The sequence below is a fragment of the Barbus barbus genome (assembly GCF_936440315.1).
Source record: "Barbus barbus genome assembly, chromosome: 36".
Lineage (NCBI taxonomy): Eukaryota > Metazoa > Chordata > Actinopteri > Cypriniformes > Cyprinidae > Barbus > Barbus barbus.
Window position 1 is genome coordinate 14,241,417 of NC_136714.1, and position 24,761 is coordinate 14,266,177.

At 37.9% G+C, this 24,761-nt stretch overlaps 1 protein-coding gene across 5 annotated transcripts in view; it reads right to left on the reverse strand.

The window, feature by feature from the left end:
• LOC306855829 (cell adhesion molecule 1-like) overlaps positions 1–24,761 on the reverse strand; it is a 353,210-nt gene that overhangs the window by 22,965 nt on the left and 305,484 nt on the right. For 4 of the 5 annotated variants that reach the window (XM_079394726.1, XM_079394724.1, XM_079394727.1 and 1 more), the window contains 3 exons: positions 23,680–23,776; positions 20,759–20,931; positions 9,597–9,680 (listed from right to left, as the gene is read on the reverse strand). In XM_079394726.1, coding sequence (XP_079250852.1) covers positions 9,597–9,680; positions 20,759–20,931; positions 23,680–23,776 — 354 coding nt within the window. The remainder of the gene's footprint in view (positions 1–9,596; positions 9,681–20,758; positions 20,932–23,679; positions 23,777–24,761) is intronic. The other variant, XM_079394728.1, reaches the window with a different exon arrangement.

Consider the following 24,761-nt stretch of genomic DNA (forward strand, 5'->3'; position numbering starts at 1 on the left):
TATTACCCTTATTTAACTCCCATATTTTCCCCTTTATTTACAATGTTTTATTTTATTCAAAATATATACCATTTCAAATGAATAACTCCAAAATGACAACAGAATTTTAGTTTTTGAAGAACTATCCCTCACATTACATTACAAAAGCTAAAATTGGTCATATAATTACAATTTTACGATATTTTGTGTTTTCAGTTTACAGCTTAGCTTGCTAGTTTAGCTGATTATGAAACTCTATTACAAAATAATTTTTGGCACTGAGGAAGGGGAATAGGATTCTGTGGTAGGATCTGATTTCAGCTCTCAAGAATCATAAAATGTCTAAACTGGGCATGCTTGAATCGCTGGTGTGCGCTGCTTTGTAAACATAGACCATTTTCAAATGGTGCCGACAATCACTGCTGCACCCTCGATCAATATAGTGGTTAGGACTCTCAATAAATAATTCCTCCATAAAATAACCTTTTCATATGCTTGCCTTTCTTACGAACCCAGCTATTGAGTCAAAAGTTGAATGTGGTACATTAAAATCACATGGACTGACTTTTAAGCCAAATCACTATTATATATGACAAATGAATATGATGTAGAATTGTATATGAATGCCAACTGAATGCCTTTGCAACGATTGTATGTAATTAGTCATTAAAACGCACCAGAAGGCCTCTGCCTTTTTGAAATGTTGATAACTCAGCGTAAACCTGTATTACCGCTCCAGGTAATTCCTCTGATATAACAGAGGAATTCAAGATTGCCTTTCTGCTTTGAGCTGATGAAATGCCTCGACTAAAATATGGAAGTGAACACATAACATGAGTAGTGTGAGCCCTTATCCTGGTGCATTACCTTAGGGCAGAGAGCACTTCAAACACACCAGGAGAGCCGTGATGCAGAGGTGCTCGTTATGGGAAGAAACATTAGAGATGTCAATCACTGTTAGGGCAACACAAACTTTGCCCTTAAAGCATAACTTGGCTCAATTAGATAAGATCTAGTCCTGATCCACTTGTTGGCTTTGATGATTCAGGTTCAGTTGAGTATTCCTCAATATTTATCAGAGATTGATGGAAAGAAGCGGTGCAGATGATGTGTAGAAAACCAAGCATTTCCTGAGCAAAGGTAGATGAGCGTGGCACGCTCATTGGATCACAAGATGGAGATCAAGAGTGTTGGTTGCTTTTGGATGGAGAGTTTTTTGGATTAAAACATGAGTGTGTCACTGAGCAGTAACACAGAAATGAATTACTATATGAATACTGGGTTAACATTTTAGTTTTTCATTTAGAATTTAGAAATTAGCCATTTAGAAATCTATCTTTATCCAATGCGACTTGCAGTGCACTTCTGACAGGGGTAGGCACCCTGAAGTAACCTGGCCTTTATAGTTTGCTCTTTCCATTGTTTGAACTTGGGAACATTGGTCACAATATGAGATTATACCATATGTGTGGGTTGTGAACCAAAACTGACTCTATGCTCGCCACCCCCAACCCCCCCATAAAATCAAACATAATTGCTGAAATTAACATCAACTAAACAAAAATGTGAAATTCTATCTGAAAAACATTATTAAAATAAAAAGAAAACAACTAAATTATTAAACTTGCAGCACACTACTTACAGAACCACCGCTTAAAAGTACTGTTATTAATAATTATATTTTTCAATAATTATTTATTCAATTATCTTCTTTCAGTTAAATGAAAAGAGAAACCCTGATTTGAAAGATATTGAGTGATACAATTTGAATAAAAATCATATTATAAACATAAAATTATAAAACCATAAAATGAAAATGCTAAAACTAGCTACAAGTAAACAAAAATGTGACATTACACTTATTTCTAAAATAAAACATAATATAATATTGAGATAAAAACAATTTGAAAATACTAAATCATTAAACTTACACATACAGAATCTTCACTGAAAATGAATATTTTTTATAATCATCATCATCATCCCAATTATTTATTTATTATTTATATATTATTTCAGTCAACTTAAAAGAGAAAAGCCTCTCAATGAAATTGATAACATTAGCGTACACTGCCGTTCAAAAGTTTGGGATCATTAAGAGTCTCTTATGCTCATTAAGGCTGTATTTATTTGATCAAAATACAGAAAACAGTGATATTGTGAAATATTATTGACGTAGTGCTGAATTTTCATCAGCCATTATTCCAGTCTTCAGTGTCGCATGATAATTCAGAAATCATTCTAATATGCTGATTTATTATCAGTGCTGAAACTGTTGTGCTGCTTAATATTTTTTGAAACCTATGATACTTTTTTCTTTGATTCTTTGATGAGTAAATTTACAACATTTGTTATAAAACAGCATTTTAGAATGATTTTGAAGGATCGTGTGACACTGAAGACTGTAGTAATGATGCTGGAAATTCAGCTTTGCTTCACAGGAATAAATTATATTTTAAACTACATTAAAATACAAAACTGTTATTTTAAATTGCAATAATACAGTATTTCACAAAATTACAGTTTTTTCTGTGAATGTGTATGTAGCCTCCCTGTGTTTGCCTTTGTTTGAAAAAAATAAAATAAATAAAAGCAGCCTTGATGGGCATAAGAAACTTTTTCTAAAACATTAAACATCTTACTGATCCCAAACTTTTGAACGACACTGTACATGAAAACACCTTGCCTTTCTAATCAAATTCCAACTCATAAATTCAAAAAGGAGACCATTTTTGAATTCTGAAATGCGCTGAATATATTTTGAGGTTTGTGAAAGGCTCTCAGGCTTCAGTTATGCTATAAAAGCTGAGTTCATATAGCCAAGAACTAGAGAGAGCAGAGAACACACTTTACTTGCAATCCCTGCTGTTAAGCTTTTAGGTAAAGAACCTTTAGATGGTCAGGAGACCTATATCAACACACTGTGTTAGTGTTAGACTGCACTTTAGTCCTCAAAATAAAAAACTCTCTCCATCATTAAAGGCGTTCATCTGGCACAAAAGCACAGCAAGGCCTTTAACATAATCTCTAAAGAAACTTCTCAGCATACCGCTGACATTAGGCCCTTCAAAAGGGCCATCAGAAAAATTAACGACTTGAATAACACCACACTTACTGCTGCACAGTGAGCCTTTGTATAAGTCTCGAGCCACTGCGCCATTGGGTGGAGACGTTTGAAACATTATCAAACATGAACTGTCAAGCACCTCTAAAAGTGGTCACAGAGTACTCGAGGCGAACAGTTCAAGGAGAGAGTCCTGAGATGAAGCATGAGCCAACGAATAAAACACAATCGAAATGAGCAATAATATCTTCAGGTTATTATTTGACATTAAGAGGGAAGTGGAGGGTTCCATCACTCCTTGCATACTGTGATTCCCATCAGGCAGATGGTTTGGAACATGTTCTCGCTGAGAAGGGAGGAGACACGGAGGAAACAGGAGGGACGTAAGGGAGCTGTTCTGGTTATTTACTAATATCCAGGGACAGAAAAAAAAGATATATGAGGGAACTGATCCAAAATGAGCATTACAATCTTCAAGCTGTCCTCCAACTCTCAATCATCAGAGAGCCTCTGGAAGCCTGCTAAGCCCATTACTGGTTCAGGCAGAAGTCCGTCAATAAGTCTGCTGATGAGCAGCGGCCTTCCCCCTTGTGCAAGGCCCTTTGTTTCAGTGTGGGTCACCTGAGGTGTCCTTGCTTACATCAGCAGCTGATATCAGCAGAGATGACAATAGGCACACAGCTTCGTGGCTAATTGCGACAGCTTTGTGTGGCACAGGAGACGACAGCGAAACATGCGCCCAGGGGAAGGGCACAACTGCTGAATCTCAGCAGCACGCAGCTCTTCATTCAAAATGTGAAAAATTATACTAGAGTAACATATTGTGATGAATCTATTGTGCAAAAAGGGCTTCATTAAAGCTGTTTATGGACCCCCCCCCCCCCCCCAAAACAGCCTTTAAGGACACAGAAAAGGTGTTTTTCTGAAAATAGTCAGCTATTAAACTATTTATATTAAAACAAACTGAAATGCAAAATAAATTTGAAAATACTATTAAAATTATACCAAAAATAAAAAGACAGTATCACTGTACACTAAATTACAGAAGAACCAGCATTTGCAATATAATATCTACCATCCACAGTATAGAATCAAAAATTATTATATATATAAATTTAAATGATTTACACATTACATTTTTATTTTAATATGTTAATATGTGAAAGGCTAAAACATCTCTTCCATCTACACTTCACCCTCTAACACTAGCACTCTCTATTCTATTTCGATTTGATCTACTTGTTTTCATTTTATTTATTACAAACTTGACCCTCTTGTTTTCTTTATTAAAAAAGAACCATCTAACACTAGCGTTCTCTGTTCTTTTTGTATTCTATACGTTTTCTTTTTATTTATTATAAAAAACAAGCAAGCAAACAAACAAACAAAAAAACCCTTGTTATGTGTTCTGCATTAGACTAACCGAGACTTCTCACAGCACTTACATATTATTGCTCTTTTGTTGATTTTGATTGTTTCTATTGTCCTCATTTGTAAGTCGTTTTGGATAAAAGCGTCTGCTAAATGACTAAATGTAAATGTAACTAGCCCTTTAACGTCATATTATCAATCCCTAAAAACTTAGAAGTAAGAGAGCCTGAAGGTGAGGTTTGCATCAATGTCCTCATGTTCATGAATATAACATTCAGTTTACTTTGTCATCTGCTTTTCATTGGAAATAATTGTCCAATGGCACGTCTCATGATTTCTCAGCACACTGAATGCTCTGTATATTTACATTGTATATCCCATTTAACCAAATGAAGAAGGAATGTGTTCTAGGTATAATTTGCAGCTAAATACATTAGGCATCTGTTTGAGTATATGACCGACTGGGACAGTAATGAGCAAATGGATAAGGTTTATTTTTTCATTAAGAGTGTATTATTTATCTGTTTGTATTTAGGCAGCCTGTGATGTCAGGCAGGTTCAGGCTAGGCTGGCTGAATATTCTCCACCGTTCTACCATCCTATTTCCAGTTAGCCATCATAGAATGTAATCATAGCTCCCATAACAATATACCTCTACATAAAAAAGACTTATTGGGAGCATTTCTGTGTTTGCATGACGATAAGTGCAATAAATTCTAGAGGATGGTCTCCCTGGGTTGTCTATCAAAGCACTGCAGTGGTTGTTTTCCCTGTGGTAATGCAATTGACCTTTAGTGAATTAGCCTTTTCTCTGCCAGCGAGCCATCTCTCTTTGTCTGGCTTGTATTCTGCTGCGGGAATCAGACAGGGAGAGAAATGGACGTCTATCTTACGCGCAAGTGCTTTTGCTGGGCAATTCATTTGTTCAATTCCAAAATCAGTTTAACAGATGGTGTTTATGCAATTTAAGCCCTGACAAAAGCACTTTTTTCATCCTTTCTCTCCCCTCCCTCATTTTTATTTATTTATTTTTTGTTACTTGCTAAAATGAATCGGATGCAGACTTCATTTATGCTCCTTCATCAATTACAAAAAAGAAAAATCTTATTCACCAGTGTTTTGTTAGCAAGGCCAAACATGTCATTAATGAGGTAAACATTGTTTTAGCTGTGCCTTCTGCAGTGTCCATTTATCCAGAATATTGCATTTGCTTTATAATGGTACGTAGAAATACTAGAAAAACACATTATTTTATAGAGGCCATGTTACTTGTTTTGGAAAGCTGCTTGTAATCAAATATTTTCATTATTATTGTTTGCTGAGGCAATTATCACTAATACTATTGCTCATACCAGTGTATAAAACTTAGAGGTTCAAAATAAAACAATAAAATGGGAGGAAAAAACAATTCCCATATAGACTCGAAATAGTCAAATCTATATTTTATCTAAAGTAACACTAAATAGTGTAACAAGAACAATGTAAAATAAAGTGTTTCCCATTACTCTTTACATTCACATGAAATAGCTGGTGTCAATTTCTGTGCTCAACCTAAAAAAAAGAAAAAAAAAAAAGAGGAAGAGGAAGAGATATATAAAAGAAAAAGTGAGCAAGAGAGCTCTAAAATAGGGGATCCCATTCGCACAGAGCCTCTCAGCACAGCTCAGAATTACAGATTTTGGGAAGTAATATAAAAAAAAGGCTTGGCTAGAAAAATAAACACAATAGTCTGGGGAAAATGGGGACATGAGAGAACTAAAAAACACCTTCAGAGTCTTCATTCAGTCTTCCCTTTTCAGTGTGGCTCAAAGTCACAGATAGATAAATGGATAGAAAGAGATGGAGCAAATGACGGGAAGGGAGAAAAGAGAGAGATGGAGGACAGATTGTGTTGTCAGCCAGAGAGAAAGAGGCAGAGGAAGAAATGCCTCATTTTTGATAAAATTTGCAAAAGCTTTGTGGGGAAAAAAGATCTCTCAGAAATATCGATAAACATCCATTTCTGAGCTGTGTTTAGCAGAGAAAAAAGGCAATACAAATAGAAATTAATGACATCTGTCCCCATTGCGTATGGTGGCAAGCAAGGCCCCTCCATTTAGCCATTTATTTTTCAGTGTAAATGGCAATTTAGTCATCTCTAAATGTCACCTCCTGAAGCTGTGGAACACTTTAGCCTTGCGTTAGGGCTTTAATAGATTTTTTAAAAGTGCAGTATAGCCCGTTCCATTTCTCTTATAGCCAGTTTATCAAAAATGTATTAAATTTCTAAGTGGCCTCCACCTCTGCGGACTGATAAATTTATGTGGTGTTCCCGAACTATACACATCCAGCCAAAGGATAAATGAAATCAACAGAAGGAGGGAGCAGTGTGGCTGCTTAAGACCCACTCTTCCTATTGAAGTACATGGGCATAATAGGATGCGCTTTAAGGGGAAAGCGATAAAAACTCAGCCTGATATAGCAGAGCCATAGGTCTGTGCGGCCTGTGGCTTTCCGCAGCTGAGGCTTTGCTGGAATCGTTTCGCACAAACAACACAATATGTTTGTAATTGAATAATATTTTCCCTATCAGGGCCGTTTATCCACAGCGATGCCTGCGGGTTGGACCTCTGGAGGATTTCAATGTGTGCAGCAGGCAGCGGTGTTAACGAGATTCATTCACCTCGTTAATGAAGAAAGAGGGTGTGTCTCATTAGTATGCGTCATCGCTTCTTTCATTAAACACAATCATGTAGCCTAATCACGGCCGATTCATTTCTCAGCCCTTTATAGATTTTCTCAAATCATCCGCACAAGTCAGTCCAAGATTTTGATTGCTCGCAGAACCGACGGCCGCTCCCACTCGGTTTCGCATGTACACAACTAAACACGGAGACGCATCTCTAGCAATCCGCACGGTTTTCACTGTAATATAAAGAATTGCCTTGAGGAAGGAGAAAAACAGAGAGTGAAACGATCTCAATCGGTTGCTTCAATATCACAATCATTACAGGCAGCAAATTACATCAGGGTCTCTTTTAGAGATTGAAACCAGCAGCAACATTGATTTAGCTTTCCATCATCTGGGGCCGTATTAGCTTTTGTGCGCTTTTTATGTTGAGTAGAGTGGATTAGAGTAGCTAATAAGCTTGCTGTGGTCAGTATCGCAGGGGCATTCGTATCGTTCAGAAACAGAGCCGGTTCTACAATCAGAGTTTACTCAATTATAAAATAATCAAGGTTCAAACGAACCCGGTGCAAAAAGAGCTGAAGTTAATTGTAGCGACCATGCCGTTGCCATTTGCCCAGTTTTCTAAGTGTGGTCCGTGGCCTGGCCATATGCATAGATTTGTCCCCCAGTCACGCATCTGTCTTTTTTTAATTAACGCAGAAGCTATTTAGATGCTGGAAAATGCAGCACGTGTCCTACAGGTGATGTCCAATTATTTTAATGGTCGCTAAGGGTTAATAGTGGGCACTGTATCACAGCACGTAAACAAACTTACTGATACTACCCTTCAAAAGTTTAGCTTTTGAAAGAAATAAATACTTTTATTGAACATGGATGCATTAAATTATTCAAAAGTGACTGTAAAGACTTTCACATTGTTATAAAAAATTATATTTGAAATAGATGCTGTTCTTTCTAATCATTAAAAAATCCTGAGAAAAAAAATGTATCATGGTTTCCACAAAAATATTTTGCAGCACAACTACAAAATTGATAAGAAGAAGAAATGTTTCTTAAGCACTAGCTCATCCTGTTAGAATGATCTGGTGTAATGGCTGCTGAAAATTCAGCTTGTCCATCGCAGGTGAGAATATTTACCAACTCCAAACTTTTGAGTGGTCGTACATGTTGACATACTCAAAGTTGCAAGTACTATAAACATTAAAGCAATTAACGTTGCAAGAATACGATTAACATGATGTAGCAATAGAGGGAACTAAGTCGTGGCCTAATGGTTAGAGAGTCGGACTCGTAATCGAAAGGTTGCGAGTTCGAGCCCCCGGCCGGCAGGAATTGTAGGTGGGGGGAGGGAATGTCCAGCGCTCTCTCCACCCTCAATACCACGACTGAGGTGCCCTTGAGCAAGGCACCGAACCCCCAACTGCTCCCCGGGCGCTGCAGCATGGCTGCCCACTGCTCCGGGTGTGTGTTCATGGTGTGTGTGTGTGTGTGTGTGTGTGTGTGCATTTGTTCACTACTCACTGCTGTGTGTGTGCACTTGGATGGGTTAAACGCAGAGCACCAATTTCGAGTATGGGTCACCATACTTGACAATACGTCACGACTTTACTTTACTTTACTTTACTTTTAAAGCAAAAATTAATTTGTGCCCTTCTTTAAAAAATTTGGAACATTTTCCAACTATTTACATTCGTTTCATACTCAACATTCCTATGTTTTAAAATAAACTCTCTGAGGCCTAGTATTTTGGGTTCACCTACAACCTATCCAACTGGCCGCACACTGCATAAGATCAGAAATTTGTGATTATTAGAGAATGAAGGACTGTGAGTACCGTATTTTATTTACATCATGTCATTCAGGAGCCATTAAACTATATATAGTGTAGCATTGCGCCAAGGTTCCCCAAAGAGCACACATACTGATAAAAGACACATTAAGTCGCTTTGGATAAACCACAAATGTGATAATACGCTATTGCATACCAGATTGTAGTATAAAATGAATAGCATGGACAGGGATTTGATATAATGAAACAAACAAAACATGATTTTTGTATCATTATACCTGTGCAGTCGGATGTGGTTGGCTCGGTAAATGAGAAATCCAAACATGTACACGCTTGATCCCGGTTCCTCTTGGCCACAAAGACTCTGCCGTCATTGTCAGCCCACAGGAAACATAAAGGGGGTTCTGTAATCCCCGCACCAGACAGGCCTGGATACAGCGCCAGATCCTGATAAGATTACACTGCTAAAGGAGCGAACCAGGCTAAAATTTGAGAGAATTGTGAAGGGAGCCAGCTCTGACATGTGGCACCGACAGCGCTGCGAGCTCGGCCCAGCCCTGGCCTGGTCTCATATGGGACACGGTCCTCTCATAATCAGCGAGAGAATCTTATCAGGCCTGGCTAGCTGCTGGCGGTCTATCCGTCTCTCTCTCGCTTTCTCTCTCATCCACACACACACAAACACAGTCAGGTTGAGCAGGTGGATGGAGGTCATACCATACCTTGTGTGATGTCTGGAGGGGAGGTTGTGGCGGAGATGGTGGTGGTGGTGGTGGTTGTGGGTTTAGGGGTTGTGGTAAGGGCATCTAGATGGAAAAACACAACAAAAAAACATGACATACGGGGAAAAATCAGGAAAAACGAAACCAAACATGATCAAATCAACAACAATGAGAGACAGATTCGTGTTGTGTAATATGTGTAGCTTTACTCAACAGATGGTAAATTAGTCTATAAACTGTAGGTGAATGATCAAGCGTAACTACTGTACAAAATGAAATATTACTCTCTGCTGAAAATGGTAACTGTGGGAAAAGTACTGCAAGGACATATTTTTTGTGTGTAAACATTTACTGCTAATTTAGTGTTTGGGAAATAGAATAAAATAGCATTTAACAACAATTAAAAGAAATCCAACTAAAATTAAATGATGACATGAGGGAATGATTAGAAATGAAGGAAAACATAAAATGCAGATGGTTATGCATTTAAAATGTCCATGTTAACAAATGACCATAGCCATGACACACAGAAGGGGTCCTGGCATACATTCTCATGTTTGTTTTTTGCATTTTCACACTTCATTAGCCGCTTTCCCTCCCTACTATCTACTAATGTTGCTTCTGATTTAGCAATTTGTAGTGTGGAGTGCTGGACGCAATACTGATAGACCCCAGAGCCAGTGGCAGCGGTTGTGACAGGCTTAGCGTGTTTGATGTCGGCGAGTTAACTCAGCGGGTGTGTTAGCCAGTCCGGTGCGTGGGGTGATCAGGATTTTTCATGGAGAGACAAACAGGCAAGCATTAATGAAATGAGGAATGGGAAAGGAGGGCGTGCAGGCATGGGAGCAAGAGATGTTTCTCGGGGAGATAACAGGCGTGAAAAGCGACACGGCCCGCGCCACTGTTTGCCCAGCGCATCCAGACAGATACCACTGTGTTAACATCTGTGGTGGGGGAAATTGGTCGGCTGTCTCCCCTCCCCACTTTGTTGTCTGCGCTCCATCAAAAGAGCTCGGTGGGAGCCCAGAAACACTTTCACTCTCTAATGATAAACATCCAGCAGGATGAAGCGGAGGCAGAGAGGAACTCTGCCTCCATCTCCTCTGCTGATACACGGGATCACTCAGAAAATGGCAGCCACGTATTGCGTGTCATGCACTACAGGGCTTTTAACACCACACTAAACACTTGTTAAGGACACTTTCAGTCCTTAATTATACCATAATTATATAACTCCGTATCAATAAATTGAAAAGTTAAGACCCATACTCGGAATTTGTGCTCTGCATTTAACCCATCCAAGTACACACACACAGCAGTGAACACACACACACCGTGAACACACACCCGGAGTAGTGGGCATCCAATGCTGCGGTGCCCGGGGAGCAATTGGGGGTTCGGTGCCTTGCTCAAGGGTCTCACCTCAAGTCGTGGTATTGAGGGTGGAGAGTGGTTATTCACTCCCCGCACCTACAATCCCTGCTGGACCTGAGACTCGAACCCGCGACCTTTGGGTTACAAGTCCGACTCTCTATCCATTAGGCCACAACTGCCCCCTAATTATTATAAAAAAAAATTTTTGAAAGAAATTTGGCTTTTGTTACAATAACAAATGCGTTTTACAAACACAGTTATAGCAACCCAAAAAAACACTGATTGAAAATATTGAATATTGAAAATATTGGAATGTGTATTTTTGTTATGTTTGTTTTGAATTATGTTTGTACATTTTGGGAAATGTTTTTGTAATATTGTTTATTTTGTATTATTTAACTTAGTGAAAAGTGTCGCCCATTCAGTTAACTATGCATAAACGCTAGGCATAATAAGCAAGGCTTCGGCCTACACCTTTTCGGTAACTATGTATTTTTACTTATTTTGTGAAAAGTTGTTTGTGAGGACCGGAATAAAATTATTATTGATTGATTGATTGATTGATGTAATATAACATATATAATATGATTTAAAGCATGTCGCATATCGGATTAATGTGTTCACATGAGAGTTTAAAAAGACAAATTATTGTTTTAGACTGAAATTTCATTAAGTGGAAGTGTATGGAAATGCATTTTTATAGTGAAACATATGTCTACCCTGGGCTAAAGATAAAATAAATGTGATAGTTTCACTTCATGAGAATTAAAAAAGATAAAACTATATAGTTTGTTAATATACATGACAGATGCTGAGAGATGTCATTGGTAGCTGTCATATAGAATTTTAAAATAAATATGATACTATGGCCAAAAGCTACTTTAGTTATGGAAAAAAAAAAAAAAAACACACTTTAAATAATAGACATTATATAATTGACGTGACTAGTTGAAGGCTGTTAAAAAAGAGGTTAATGCAATTTAAATCATTTGAATGCTGGTCCCAATTTGACTTTAAAGACATTGTTTTTGACAGCTAAAATAATTAGTAACATTAAAAAAAATAGCATTAAATTATCAATTTGAGTATTAAAGCAATGATATTTTTACTTTGACATTATTATGCTTCTTTTTTTTTAACCCTTACTACTGTAACACTTATTATTATAGTAATAGTACTATAATAGGGACATACACTACCATTCAGAAGCTTGAGATCTGTAAGATTTGGTGATCACACTTTATTTTAAGGTTCAATGCTCGCTATTAACAAACCGTTAACAATGACTTTTGCCTCCAACTCCTAATTTGCTGCTTATTAATAGTTAATAAGGCGGTTGTTAAGTTTAGATATAGGGTAGGATTACATATGGATGTAGAATATGGTCATAAGTGCTTTACAAGTACTACTAAACAGCCAATATGTTAATAATATGCATGCTAATAAGCAACTAGTTAATAGTGAGAATCGATCCCTATACTAAAGTGTTACCAATTTGGTGAGTCTCTTATACTCACCAATGCTAAATTTCTTTTATCAAAAATACAGTAAAATAGTCATATTTTGAAATATTATAACAATTTTAAAATACGTTTTTCATGTCTCTATATTTTAAAATATAATTCATACCTGCAATGAAAAAGCTGAATTTTCAGCAGCCATAACTCCAGTCTTCAGTGTCACATGACCCTTCAGAAATCATTCTGATATTCTGGTTTGGTGCTCAAGAAACATTTCTTATTATTATCAATGTTGAAGACAGTTGATTCCACGATAACTTTTTTAGGATTCTTTGACTGTCATTCTTGATCAGTTTAAATGCATCCTTGCTGAATAAATTGATTAATTTCTTCAAAAAAAATTTAATATCCTTCTAACCCCAAATATTTGAATGTTAGTATATTTTTGTTATACCAAAAAATGGCAGGTATTTATAGAAAAAACAGAAACATTACTAAACCATCAAAACTGATTAAACAACAAGCAAGTACATTTCTTCTTCATAATAATCCAAAACTACAGTATTCACTTCTGCACTCTGTCCATCTCTTTAAGATATAGAAGTGGATGTGACTGCGTTACTGCACTTTCTGTTGGAAAAGGTACTTTCAAAGATTTGTATGTTTGGCATGCCAATAAAAAAATGTAATGGATCACAGGTTGTCCGCGGTAAGTTGTTACCTGTCTCAAACTACACTGATTCACACGGCAATTGCAACTAAGTGAAAATTTCTCTCCCAGACACCTTCCAGAAGCGCACAGCCATGTGGATTTCTCATGCTTGTGATGAAGTATACCAGCAAACTGTGTAGGATTTAAACATAATCATGCATCTGTCTGAAAGCATAGGGATAAAATGTTTAATATTTTGACATGTTCGGTCATCCTTAATTTCCAATGGCAAAAAGGGAAATGAAACAGCTGACCAAGAAAACTCAGGAAGCAGTCAAGCATGGAAAATACAGGCTAACAACAAGCTATAGAGCTCACTTTACAAGCAGCAGCACATTTGACCAATAGCCACCATAGACTACATTTGCATTAAATAATGCGTGCTGAGCCTGAAAATCGTAATGCTGTATGAACTAGCAGATACATAATGTTTTAATAAAGAAAGACGGAGAAAACGAAACCCCACTTAACACACGTTCGCTTTAACTCAGCGGAGGGCCAACTTTATTGGCGCCACTCTGTTAAGAACTGTGAATGCCCAACAGATGTTTGAGATCACCGGTGTCAATAGCTCATTAAAAACTTGGCAGGCTGATTGGATCTATAACTCACCGCATTTAGAAACAGCCCATTTTTGTGAATTTTTTTGCAGCTATCTTTTTAAAAGGCAAAACCGATGCCTCCGAGTATCAGGGCTTATTGACTTTCACAGTGCATACCTGCCATGTCATCCCAGCGTGTGTTTATCACGGCACATTATGAATCATAGCAACGGGCCGGGGCGTGCGTGTAGCAGGCTCATTAAACCCGGGCCACTACAAAATACTGCCGGTTACACCGATTCCCCAGACACACAAAGGCTAACGCTAGGATGAGAACTCATATTTTACTCTCTCCCTCACTGAGCCACTTGCTAAAACGGCGCATCTCCCAAATGAGATGCGGACCAACGCATGAGTGGCTCGCAGAGGCAAGGAAGAGTATCAGGAGAGTGAGGTACGTACGAGAAGCTGACTAGATGAGTACTTTAATCAGCATGGCATTTCCCGGCATGTCCTGGGACTCCTAACGGATAACAGTCATTCAGGAATGACACGGAGAGGGAAAAACACACGTGAGTAATAGTGTGATTAGCAATTGGTGCTCTGGGCTGTTGATTTGCCCATCAGCAACCTTTTGTCATCAGGCAGCTTTATGTGTTTGCTCAAAGAGATTTTTGCTTGCTATAGCAAAACTAGCAAGAGCGGGGGAGGGAGCATAAACCAAATATTATAAAGTGTAGGATTCTTTGAGGCTATATGGCAGTTTTAGGCTTTGCTCCCTTTGGAACGCACACACACACACACACAGACAAAGAAACAAACAAAACATTGGGATATCGTATAAAAAAAACAACAACAACAAAAAATGCTGGATGGAAACATCAAGATGCGCATAAATTCTAATACTAAGTCGGATAAATTTCTTATCCGGTAAGAAAACATGCGCATAAACTACGATGGAAAGACTTTTACTGAATAAATACCTTAAAGCACATCAAAAAAGACGTGACTTTGCAATGGGACAGCATAAAACTGGACCAATCAATGGACCGATCTCGTTGCACAGCATCTGAAATGCTAGTTTTGTCACTCTAAAATGCTTGAGCAAGGCCTCATCAAAGTGCTTCGTTATAATTAACTCCCAGAACTGTGTTCCCAAGAAGCAGGCTCTGAAAATAGGATAACGTGACCATATTTAATCTGCGCACTCTGAAGCTCATAATTTATTGTAAACAAAAATGATTATACAGTGCCTTCCCTACTGTAGCAAATTAAATTTATCTTCATGATATTTAACAAAAGTTAATCAGGAAGGGACGATTTTGTTCTCTTCAACTCACTGGATGGACACGGTGCTTTACTAGCAAATGTTTTATGCGATATTCCAATTTTTTTATGCGATATTTCACATAAGTTTAATTCGTAACTCTGGATGGAAACATAGCTAGTGGTACTCTAACTAAACAACGTGTATCACTGGATTTCCTCTAGGTGGTACGTATAGCAAAAATCACCAAAAACCACAAAAAACAAAAATTATAAGTAAAACAAATTTAATTACATAAATACATGTAAAAGTTATCAAAATAATAAAATATAGAAATTAGCTCAGTATTGTAACTTCAGAACTACGGGATGCCAAATTCAAGTCAATTATTCTGATAGGAAAAAAACAAGTTTATACAACTAAAAGAGATGCTATTCTAAATGCATAAGAAAATAAAGAAAATCAGACGGAATATTGTTGTAAGTAGATGTAAGTTTGATTTTCTGTTTGAAGAGAGGTGGTACTCCTGAAAATGTTAAGAACCACTGCTCTAGAAAATAACCTGTTAGGATCTGCACGCTATTTCCAGAGGTGGAAAACATATGCAGAAGCATATGCATGGAAATTCCCTCCAACTGTTCAATAAGGACATCAATAAATGGCAGAAGTGGCACATTTGCCTTGCTATAGTGTAAATTCAATTAGAGTGCATTCCTCCTCCATAGATTGCACATTCCTCCTCTCTGTAGAATCAATGAGCAAGAGAGGTGAGTGAACAGCGTAAAATAACAATAAGTACCTGCAAATCTGACACTGGCAGCAGCACTGAAGCGATCGACTCCAATGAAAGGCTAATGAAGGGAGGGCTTAGGAGACAGCCCTTGTTAATGACTCTGGCAGACGGGATAACATGGGTGTGGATGGGAGAGACTCCTCTGCCTTTGAGCTATGAGACATGAAAGCACTTAAAAACAGCACCCATCCAATCTGCCAGCTAAACCATATTATGAGAGATTTATGAAATGCTTCTCAATAATTACAAAGCAACTCTACAGTATGATAATTCCTACAAAAATGCAAAAAAGTGCCTATTCTGTATCAGAGAGTAATGCATCTGTGTGAATGAATGAATTTATTTGAATTACTTCACTGAATATAAAGTTGACTTGACCAACTGTGTAAATGTATTATGTAGTAAATATTATGTTGTATTATCATTATTATTAGTGCATTATGCAGTAAATATAACAAAAGGATATTCACATATTAATTAACACAAATTTGGAATCAAGTAAATAATAATAATTATTATTATTATTATTATTTATGAACTTAATTAAATAAAAATAAATATCAAATTGTGTGTGTTTATAAATATAGCTACAGTATATTCAAATTTTCATGCACACTAACTTGGAATTCAACTGAATAACAAACATTGTTGTTATTGTTATTATTATTAATTAAATAAACTAATAAATATTATTATTGTTATTATATACAGGTTACTTATAAATATATGCATTATGTTCATCATATTAAAGTTTTATTAAACCAAAAATGACGACTCTGAAATCCACTCTATCAATGCAACTATTCAAATAAACAAAATATAAATAAAGTGAATAGTGAAGTGACATTCAGCCAAGTATGGTGACCCATACTCGGAATTCGTGCTCTGCATTTAACCCATCCAACGTGCACACACACAGCAGTGAACACACACACACACACACACACACACACACACCGTGAACACACACCCGGAGCAGTTGGCAGCCATTTTATGCTGCAGCGCCCGGGGAACAGTTGGGGGTTCGGTGCCTTGCTCAAGGGCACCTCAGTCGTGGTATTGAGGGTGGAAAGAGCGCTGGACATTCACTCCCCCCACCTACAATTCCTGCCAGCCTGAGACTCGAACCCGCAACCTTCGGATTACAAGTCCGACTCTCTAACCATTAGGCCACGACTTCCCCAAGTGATAAATATCACATTTTGTGTTTATATATAAAAAATTAATTATCCATGGTTATCCAATTATCCATGGTTATGAAACTTTATACTTTTCCATCAACAACTGTCATTTAATTCAGTAAGCCAATGTGCATTACGGTTGAGATGCTCTAGTTTTAGTTTCGATACGAAAGCCTGCACGTCATTTGCAATGCATTCTTTCATCTTCAGACATCCAGTAGGAAGGTTTTACATTGCCAACTCTAATACGGCACATTTGCATGTCTGAATTCACAGATGACTAGATTTTTGAACGGCAGGCTGCCGAGGTCGTGTTTGACAGCAGCCAAATTTATCAGGGCAATCTGACTTTTAAATGTGTGTGTCACCAATACGATGAATTGTAAGGGAAACACAGATGGGACAAATTGAATTAAAGTGAGCAAGCTATAAGAACGGAGGGAAACTATGGAGAGAAGTGATTTACAGCTCCATTATTATAGCACAGGGATGGGATTGGACCCACCATGACAACAAGTGTAAGATTGTTTTTTTTTTTTTCCTACATATGTTGAGCTCGCTGGACCGAGACTGGATCTTCTCGAGTTACATGCACTGCTAGGAAGACTGCTGTTCCTCCAGCTGTTCTTTCTCAGTACTCTTCTTGCGCTACACATGTTGTTGGATATGAGGGACAATTAGCTGCCTCAAACAATTTTGAGGCTTGTCACAAAATCAGGCTGTACATCAATCTCCATGCAATGTGTTTTCAGCAAGCTGTGTTGAATCCACATTGGTTTACGTGCGAGGGTTGAGGATTTAGGCTTACACTAAAACAAATATCTGTTTATGCTTGCCATTTACACAAACACATAGGGGATTCCCTCGGAGGAAGAGCAGGCCGATGCTTTACTTTGGCTTGTGGTTGGATGTAAATTTACATAACCACAAGGCAAGCACATTATTCAGGGGTCCCAACTTATTTACATTTTTCAGATCTTTCCAGTGATTTGAGAATATTGGTTAAGATAACAAAACAAAACAAAACAAAACATTTTTGACCGATTCAATCTAAGAGATACATAAAAAAAATTAAAATTATGTCATCATTTATTTAACGTTGATAACCAAACAGTTTTGGTTCCCATTGACTTCCATTGTAATTTCTGGGCACACAAGGGAAATTAATTTCAACTGAAAAAGTTTAATTGTCAACATCCTTTGAAAAATGTTTTTGTGTTCTACAGAAGGGAGAAAGTATCCCTTTAAAATGAACTGACTCAAAAAGAACAGCACAAATCAGACTATAACTCACAAGAAAGTTTTACTCTACAGAAGAGCAATATTTAGCCCATTAAATGTTTTAGGTCAGAGCATAATTAGAAAAAAAAAATATTTTTCCAGGCCTGGGAAACACAATTATATCATGGGAACCCTGATTCTTGACCCACCAAGTGAACAAAATCATGTTTGTGTTTGGTTTCAGCATGCACTCTAAGCGCAGTTAAGGAAGTGTATTGCCGTGATCGATTTCTGCCGGGCGGCTGTGAGATACCAAAGGAAAGCCCTCTAAGCATGGAGGAATTGTTACGGAGAGGAAACGTGAGCGAGGGTGACAGGCAGAGGAGGAGTGCGCAATATTAAAGGCCATGGCTGTGAAGGCAAAGGTAGTCTTTATTAGGTTAGAGGCGCTCTGTAAACTTGTTAAAGGCCGGTGTGTTAGATATCATTCCCCCGCAGGGGCATGCCGGGATGGGGGCACTGGAAAATGTCTCAGGGAATGTATTTTTTCCCCATAACCAGTTTAGTGCCAGCCACCCTCCAAGTGTTCTCCATCACTTAGCTTCACAACAGTTGGGGAACAAACGCATTAGAGAAAAATTGCCTCTGCAGTACATCTGTTCTGGCTGTCTATCGAGGGCCCAGGATGATCTGCTACCACAAACCGAGAATCTGATATTACCTCTAATGTGTTGCATGCTTTTTTCCTCCCGCATTCACAAGTAACCAATGATAAAAATAATGATACAATTTTTTTTTTCAATTAAAAATGTTAAAGTTGAGTTAATTTGATAAATGGATGAACAAATAAAACGAGTAAAAAAAAATTAGATAAAATTTACATTTAAATTCAATATATTAAATTAAAGTTGCATTATTTTGATAAATGAATAAAATAAATATCGAATAAATATCTTATCTAAACATTTGCAGCATAAACCATGCATATAAGTCTTAATTTGCTCAGTCCTTTTGAGTCTCACCTTCTGTACATAATATGCTTTAAATTTTACATCTACACACCCTCACGATGCTCAAGATCGTTTCCCATGGAAGCTGCTCTTAAAACAACTAAATGCATGGTGATCACTGGCTGTCAAATTTCAACTGCAATTTCGCAATCCTATACGATAGGATGAAATTTCAGTCTGGATATTAGTTGTTTCACTTATATAACATACTTAAGTGTTTTTGTTCCCCTTTTTGTCATCTGGACACTAAGTCCAGGACCACCAGTGGTGCCCCTTCAAAATATTTCCATGAACCAGAATAACGGCTGGGACGATGTTGGCGAGTGACAGCATTTGACAAGGTGCATCTAATCTGCAGATTTATTATTATATAGGAGTGCTGAAAGTGTTAACAACCCTTATAGTGGTTACATAAGGCCATGCATGAATAGCTTCAAAATTACCCTTCCGATATGCCATGCATTACATATGCCGGCTGTATGAAAACGTGTCCTCATCGAGACAGCTTGCTAAACGCTCATTTTGCCTTCCCTTTAACATCTCTGTAAAGCAGAGCGTTTAATTGAACAGTGCCTCGACAGAATGCTGTAATATGTGAAGTATGCGAGAAGTGCTGTGGGTCTTTCTGAATGTGTCAGGGCCACTGTGTTTGTAATACACAGATGTCATCCTATTAATTTGAGGGAGAATAATTATAAGACTATAGAGCACCCAGATGTCACCAGCGCCTGTCTTTATGTATGTGTGTGTCAAATATATTTGAGTGTCACTCAACACAACATAAACACATGATGCTAGATTAAATGGTGACAGCCCACATTTCTGCATTAGCAATTCTAATGTCAGATGTGTGGTTGAATTGTGTAGATATTAAAAGCAGCATCAGACGCAAAATTCATAAAACGTCCTGATAGTGTGTGTTATACTGAACATTGTTTTTAATAGGGGAGGGATTTGAGCTCTCGCAGCACCATACGTGGCTGTGTCACTCTCTCTTCTATTCTGTTGGTTCAACTGTCATGAATTTCTTGTGGAACGACTGCCAAGCCACTCATGGGAGAAACGTGTGAAAAGCCTGTCGCAATTACTGGCGCATTTGCACTTCGTGCTGGGGCAAGTTTTTGGAACACGCACAACCCGGGCGAAGCCAAGTTTCTGTGGCGACCCACAGACAACATGCAATGTTCCCACACACGCACACATAAACAAAAAAGTTTGGCTTCTTTAAAGCTTATTCACAGTATCGTTTTGATAAAATGACTTGAATGTGAATTAGCCGGGATTTGTCTCCCTCGCTACTGACATAAACTGTATATCTGTTCACTTAAAGATCCTCATTGCAGCACAAATCCTTTTTAAAATAGCTCTGAGTCCATTGTTGCGCTCTCAAAATGGAGGACAGCAATTTCACCACAGGCTTAGTGCAGCAAGAGATATCAGTAGTAAATTCCAAGAGGAAAATGTTCAGATTAGAATGTGTCCTAAAGGAAAGGAAATGTCATTGAGATTAATGTTATTGACCCATGACTCAGATGGAGTGGTGGAGTGGGTGAAAGAGGAAGAGGTCGTAGAGGCAGAACTACTCGGTCACTTTGAACTTACCGCGCACATAAAGGATGTAGTCAGCGTATGTTTCTCCCACAGAGTTGGACGCCACACACCGGTAAGTGCCGTTGTAGGACTTGTTGAGGTTCTCGATGAAGATATCTGAGCCGGTGATAACCGCGTGAGACGGCACGTCGTCATCCACCCTCACCCAGTTCACCTGCTGAGGCCTGGATGGAGACGCAGAGCAGAAATGGCTTTGCTTTAGAGTTGCTTAACCAGAATATAGCCCAAGGGATCTCTTACTTAGGCAAAGAAGTTGTCTGAGTACCATGTAAAGTTTTATAGGACAATATATGGCAGGAAAATTCTAAGTTGCATATAAACTAGAGCAGTTCAGTTTATTTCTGGAAAATGTTTTACAAGAACGTTTTACAAGTAGTATCTTATTCTCGCTAATTTCATGTTTAATTCAATGTGTTATTTGCGGTTTCTTTTTTTTTTTTTTTTGTGAAATCCACTAGCAATTTCTTAGTAAAAAAAAGAAAGAACGGAATCAAATTGAAACACCATTTTTTTCAGTGTATATATTGATTAAATAAATGAATAAAAATAATAATAAAAAATAATAATAAAAGAAGCTAAAAAAACTATTCTGCAATCATGAACAACTGTAAAAAGCATGATAAATTTAAGTATAAGTGACAAAATATAGATAAAGCAAGCAACAAAAAAACAACTTTATTCTGCAATGATGAAAAACTGGAAAAAGCAAAATGACAAAATAGAGAACAACCCCCCCAAAAAAAAACAAATAAAAAAAAAACCTTTATTCTGCAATTACAAACAACTGGAAAAAAGCATGGCAACCTTTTTTTATGACAAAGATAGGGACAATAAATAGGGACAATTAAAACATTTTAAAATCCTAAGTATTTATTAATCAAAAGAATCATGCGAGTAATTCCATGGACACAACAGCGTGTATTCATGATTTTGAGTCCAGCAAATCAGACTTTTGTTTTTTTGTGTGTGTGCAATATGTTATGTTAATATGTGAAATTTGTGCTGTCTGAGGCTAAAAACAGCTATGGTCCTAACCTCAGAAAAAAAATTATCAGTTGTGGTCAGTAACACAGATTGTGGGATTTGACCAATGTCGCAGCCTACGGCACTGGCAAATGAACTACATTTTGGCGAAGTAACAAAAAGCGAAAGGCTGTGATTTTCTCTTGTCTGCCTCAATTAACTGCCACTGCGAGCTATCTCCTTTTGTTCTCTAAATACCTGAGCCGGACACACAACAGCCTATTCTACTTTCACAGTGATAAGTAGAATGAGCTATACCCACTGTGGAAATATAAAAGAGGCTCTAAACTCTGCTCGGCTCTCACAAGTTTCAATGGCACTGCTGCAGTGTAGTTATTTCCCAAGAGCATCTGAGGAGGCTTTCCCTTGTTCTTCTGGTTTTTGTGTCAGTGTTTAAACTTGTTACTATCCTGTTTAAAAGGGGAGAGAGGGGAAAAATGCAAAAAAACAAAACAAAAAAACTTCACAGCTTCGAAACAAAGGACTGGTTCGCGTTCAATATCAGTTGATCCCCAGCCTCTGCGGATGGAAAAACAACATTTGATGGCGAGCAGCGAGTGGGGAATCTCAAAGAGTCTCAATCTGAGGTTAAATATACATGCGTGGCATAAAGATGCAGACGTTCCTGATATGGAAAGGGAGAAATGACCTAGAAAAAGTGCCTTATTGAGAGGAAAGCATGGGGAAAAACACACAGTGGAGGGACTGCAGAGAACCTGGCATGAGGCGGAGAATACAAATGGGATGGCAAGCCAAGCCCTGCACTGTCTGACAGTAATGACTACAGCCCCTCTCCAAGCTTTAATGAAAATGACTTCCAATTTTCTGCTCACTGTATTGATTGTATTTTCATCTTTATTAAATGAATTCGGGTGGTGCCTCGTCTGCCCGCAGCATTTCGGTTTGGGGATGTTATGAGGCTTGTTGAATGTAAAAATGCCGGAATGGCTTTCATTACATGTGCTCACACAATATATTAACATTGATAACTCACTTTATGCTCATATGCAATGACCACAGAAAATATGTCGACACTTTTGTTTAAAAATGTATGAATTTCATATCCAACTAAGTGGTATCTGTAAAAATAACCCCTGTATATTTTTCAACAAGGGCGTATGGAAAATGACTATTATTAATATTGCTGGAAAAAATATGGCCATCAAAAATGTATTTCAGTTTTGTAACTCCACAAGAAATTGCTGCATGTTCAATTTAATTTAACAAATGAAACTTTTTTTTTGACAGATTTTTAACCAATTTTCAAATTCTTCTAAATTTGATTTGTTGTGTTGAGACTACAATAATCATTTCCTATGGTCTTGACCTAATTCTGGACATGTCTGAAATTGATTTAAATGTTCTTTTTTTAAAACTAATACCACTCGTCCATGTAGTTTTATCTAATCAAGTTCTCTACTAAATTAAAATTTGTATTAATTTCATGTTGTGTGCCCAATAAAGTAATCAACAGTCAATTTTTGGTAAAAAGCCAACAAATATAGTGATGCATGTGCACGATTAAATTTAGCTGAGATTTTGCTCAGCATCCTTCTCAATTTCATTGCGTTGGCAAACTAAATTAAAACTCGTTCATCAAGACTAAAATATATTTTTTTGATTAAATGCCTCAAATGCAATTAAGCAATATCACAAAATATCTTGAAATGCTGCTTGTCCAATTACATCAGGACCAGAATTGTTGTATAATTAATTCCACTGAATGCCTTGTGATGGCGGTCACACGTTTGGCTATGGTTTATGGTAGAGGACTGTTCTCATTGTGGATGAAAGCCCATGACCCTGACTCATCCGCTCCAGAACAAATGGTTGAAAAGTTGCCAAAATGATCAGAAATGGAACACACAGTAGAGAGAGAGGCGTCTTACTGTGGTTTGCCTTTAGCCTGGCACGTCAATTCCAGATTCTCGCCCTCTCTAATCAGGCCCTGCGGAAACTCCACCTTGATCGTCACCTCAGGTTTATCTGTGGAGGAGAAAAGTAAAGCACATCAGCGTCTTGTGCCCCCGGGCTGCATGAAACTTTAAACAGCCTTGGCTTTGTTCAACACTTATTGGATTGTCCTCAGTCATTTGGTTTGACTCTTTAGCATTACCATTGTTTGATACAAAATGTGCGCATGCTTTTTTTCTATTAACCTTTAGAGTCATTTAAACATAATCGATACACCCTGATGTTTGCCGTGTATACAGTCAGAAGTCATGACATCACCAATGTCCATATTCAAGCGCTCTCAGCATTGACCTTTCTGCTCCGTAAGTACTGCCCTTTCTCATGTCTATTAAAATGACTGGCCGCTCAATGGTTCTATTCTCCAGTGACTGGCAGTAGGTAGCCCGCTGGCTTTTTGCACCTTGCTTCAGCCTTGCCTCTCAGCCGTAGCTGCTACATTCAGTATGAAATGTGCACTTCTCCTTGGCAAGTCTCAGTTCTTTTCCAATTCAGCTGGGATTAGACTTCCTGCTGTGTTTGTACAGTGCAGCAGGAGGGGTGACATTCAAACTGACGTCGGACACATAACTAACGCTCTCTCACGTCGAAGTATCCAGCGTTGTGTGTCTCGACACTGTCGGAGGGTAGGATCTGACTTACAGATTCACGTCGGCCGGTCACTCGCTCCACATTTGTGTGATCTTGCATAACCGTATTACACCTGTGTGCCAATTTCTGGTGTCTAATAGGATTTTTAGACACCAGACATAAGCTGTTAATAGGCAAACAGCTTATGTAAGAAAATCATAGAGACATTTAGGACCCTTGGCATTTAATGGACTACATAAGGCTGTCGCGCTGCTGCTTTTGTAGAATGTTTCTAATATCAGGCAAATATTAAATAGGCTCCTGTTTGCCAGGTAGTGTTTCTACATATAGGTACATGACAGGCAAAAACAGGAAAAGGCTACCTTTTTGTAATACTGTGTGCTAATGAGTGCAGTGAGAAAATAAACCA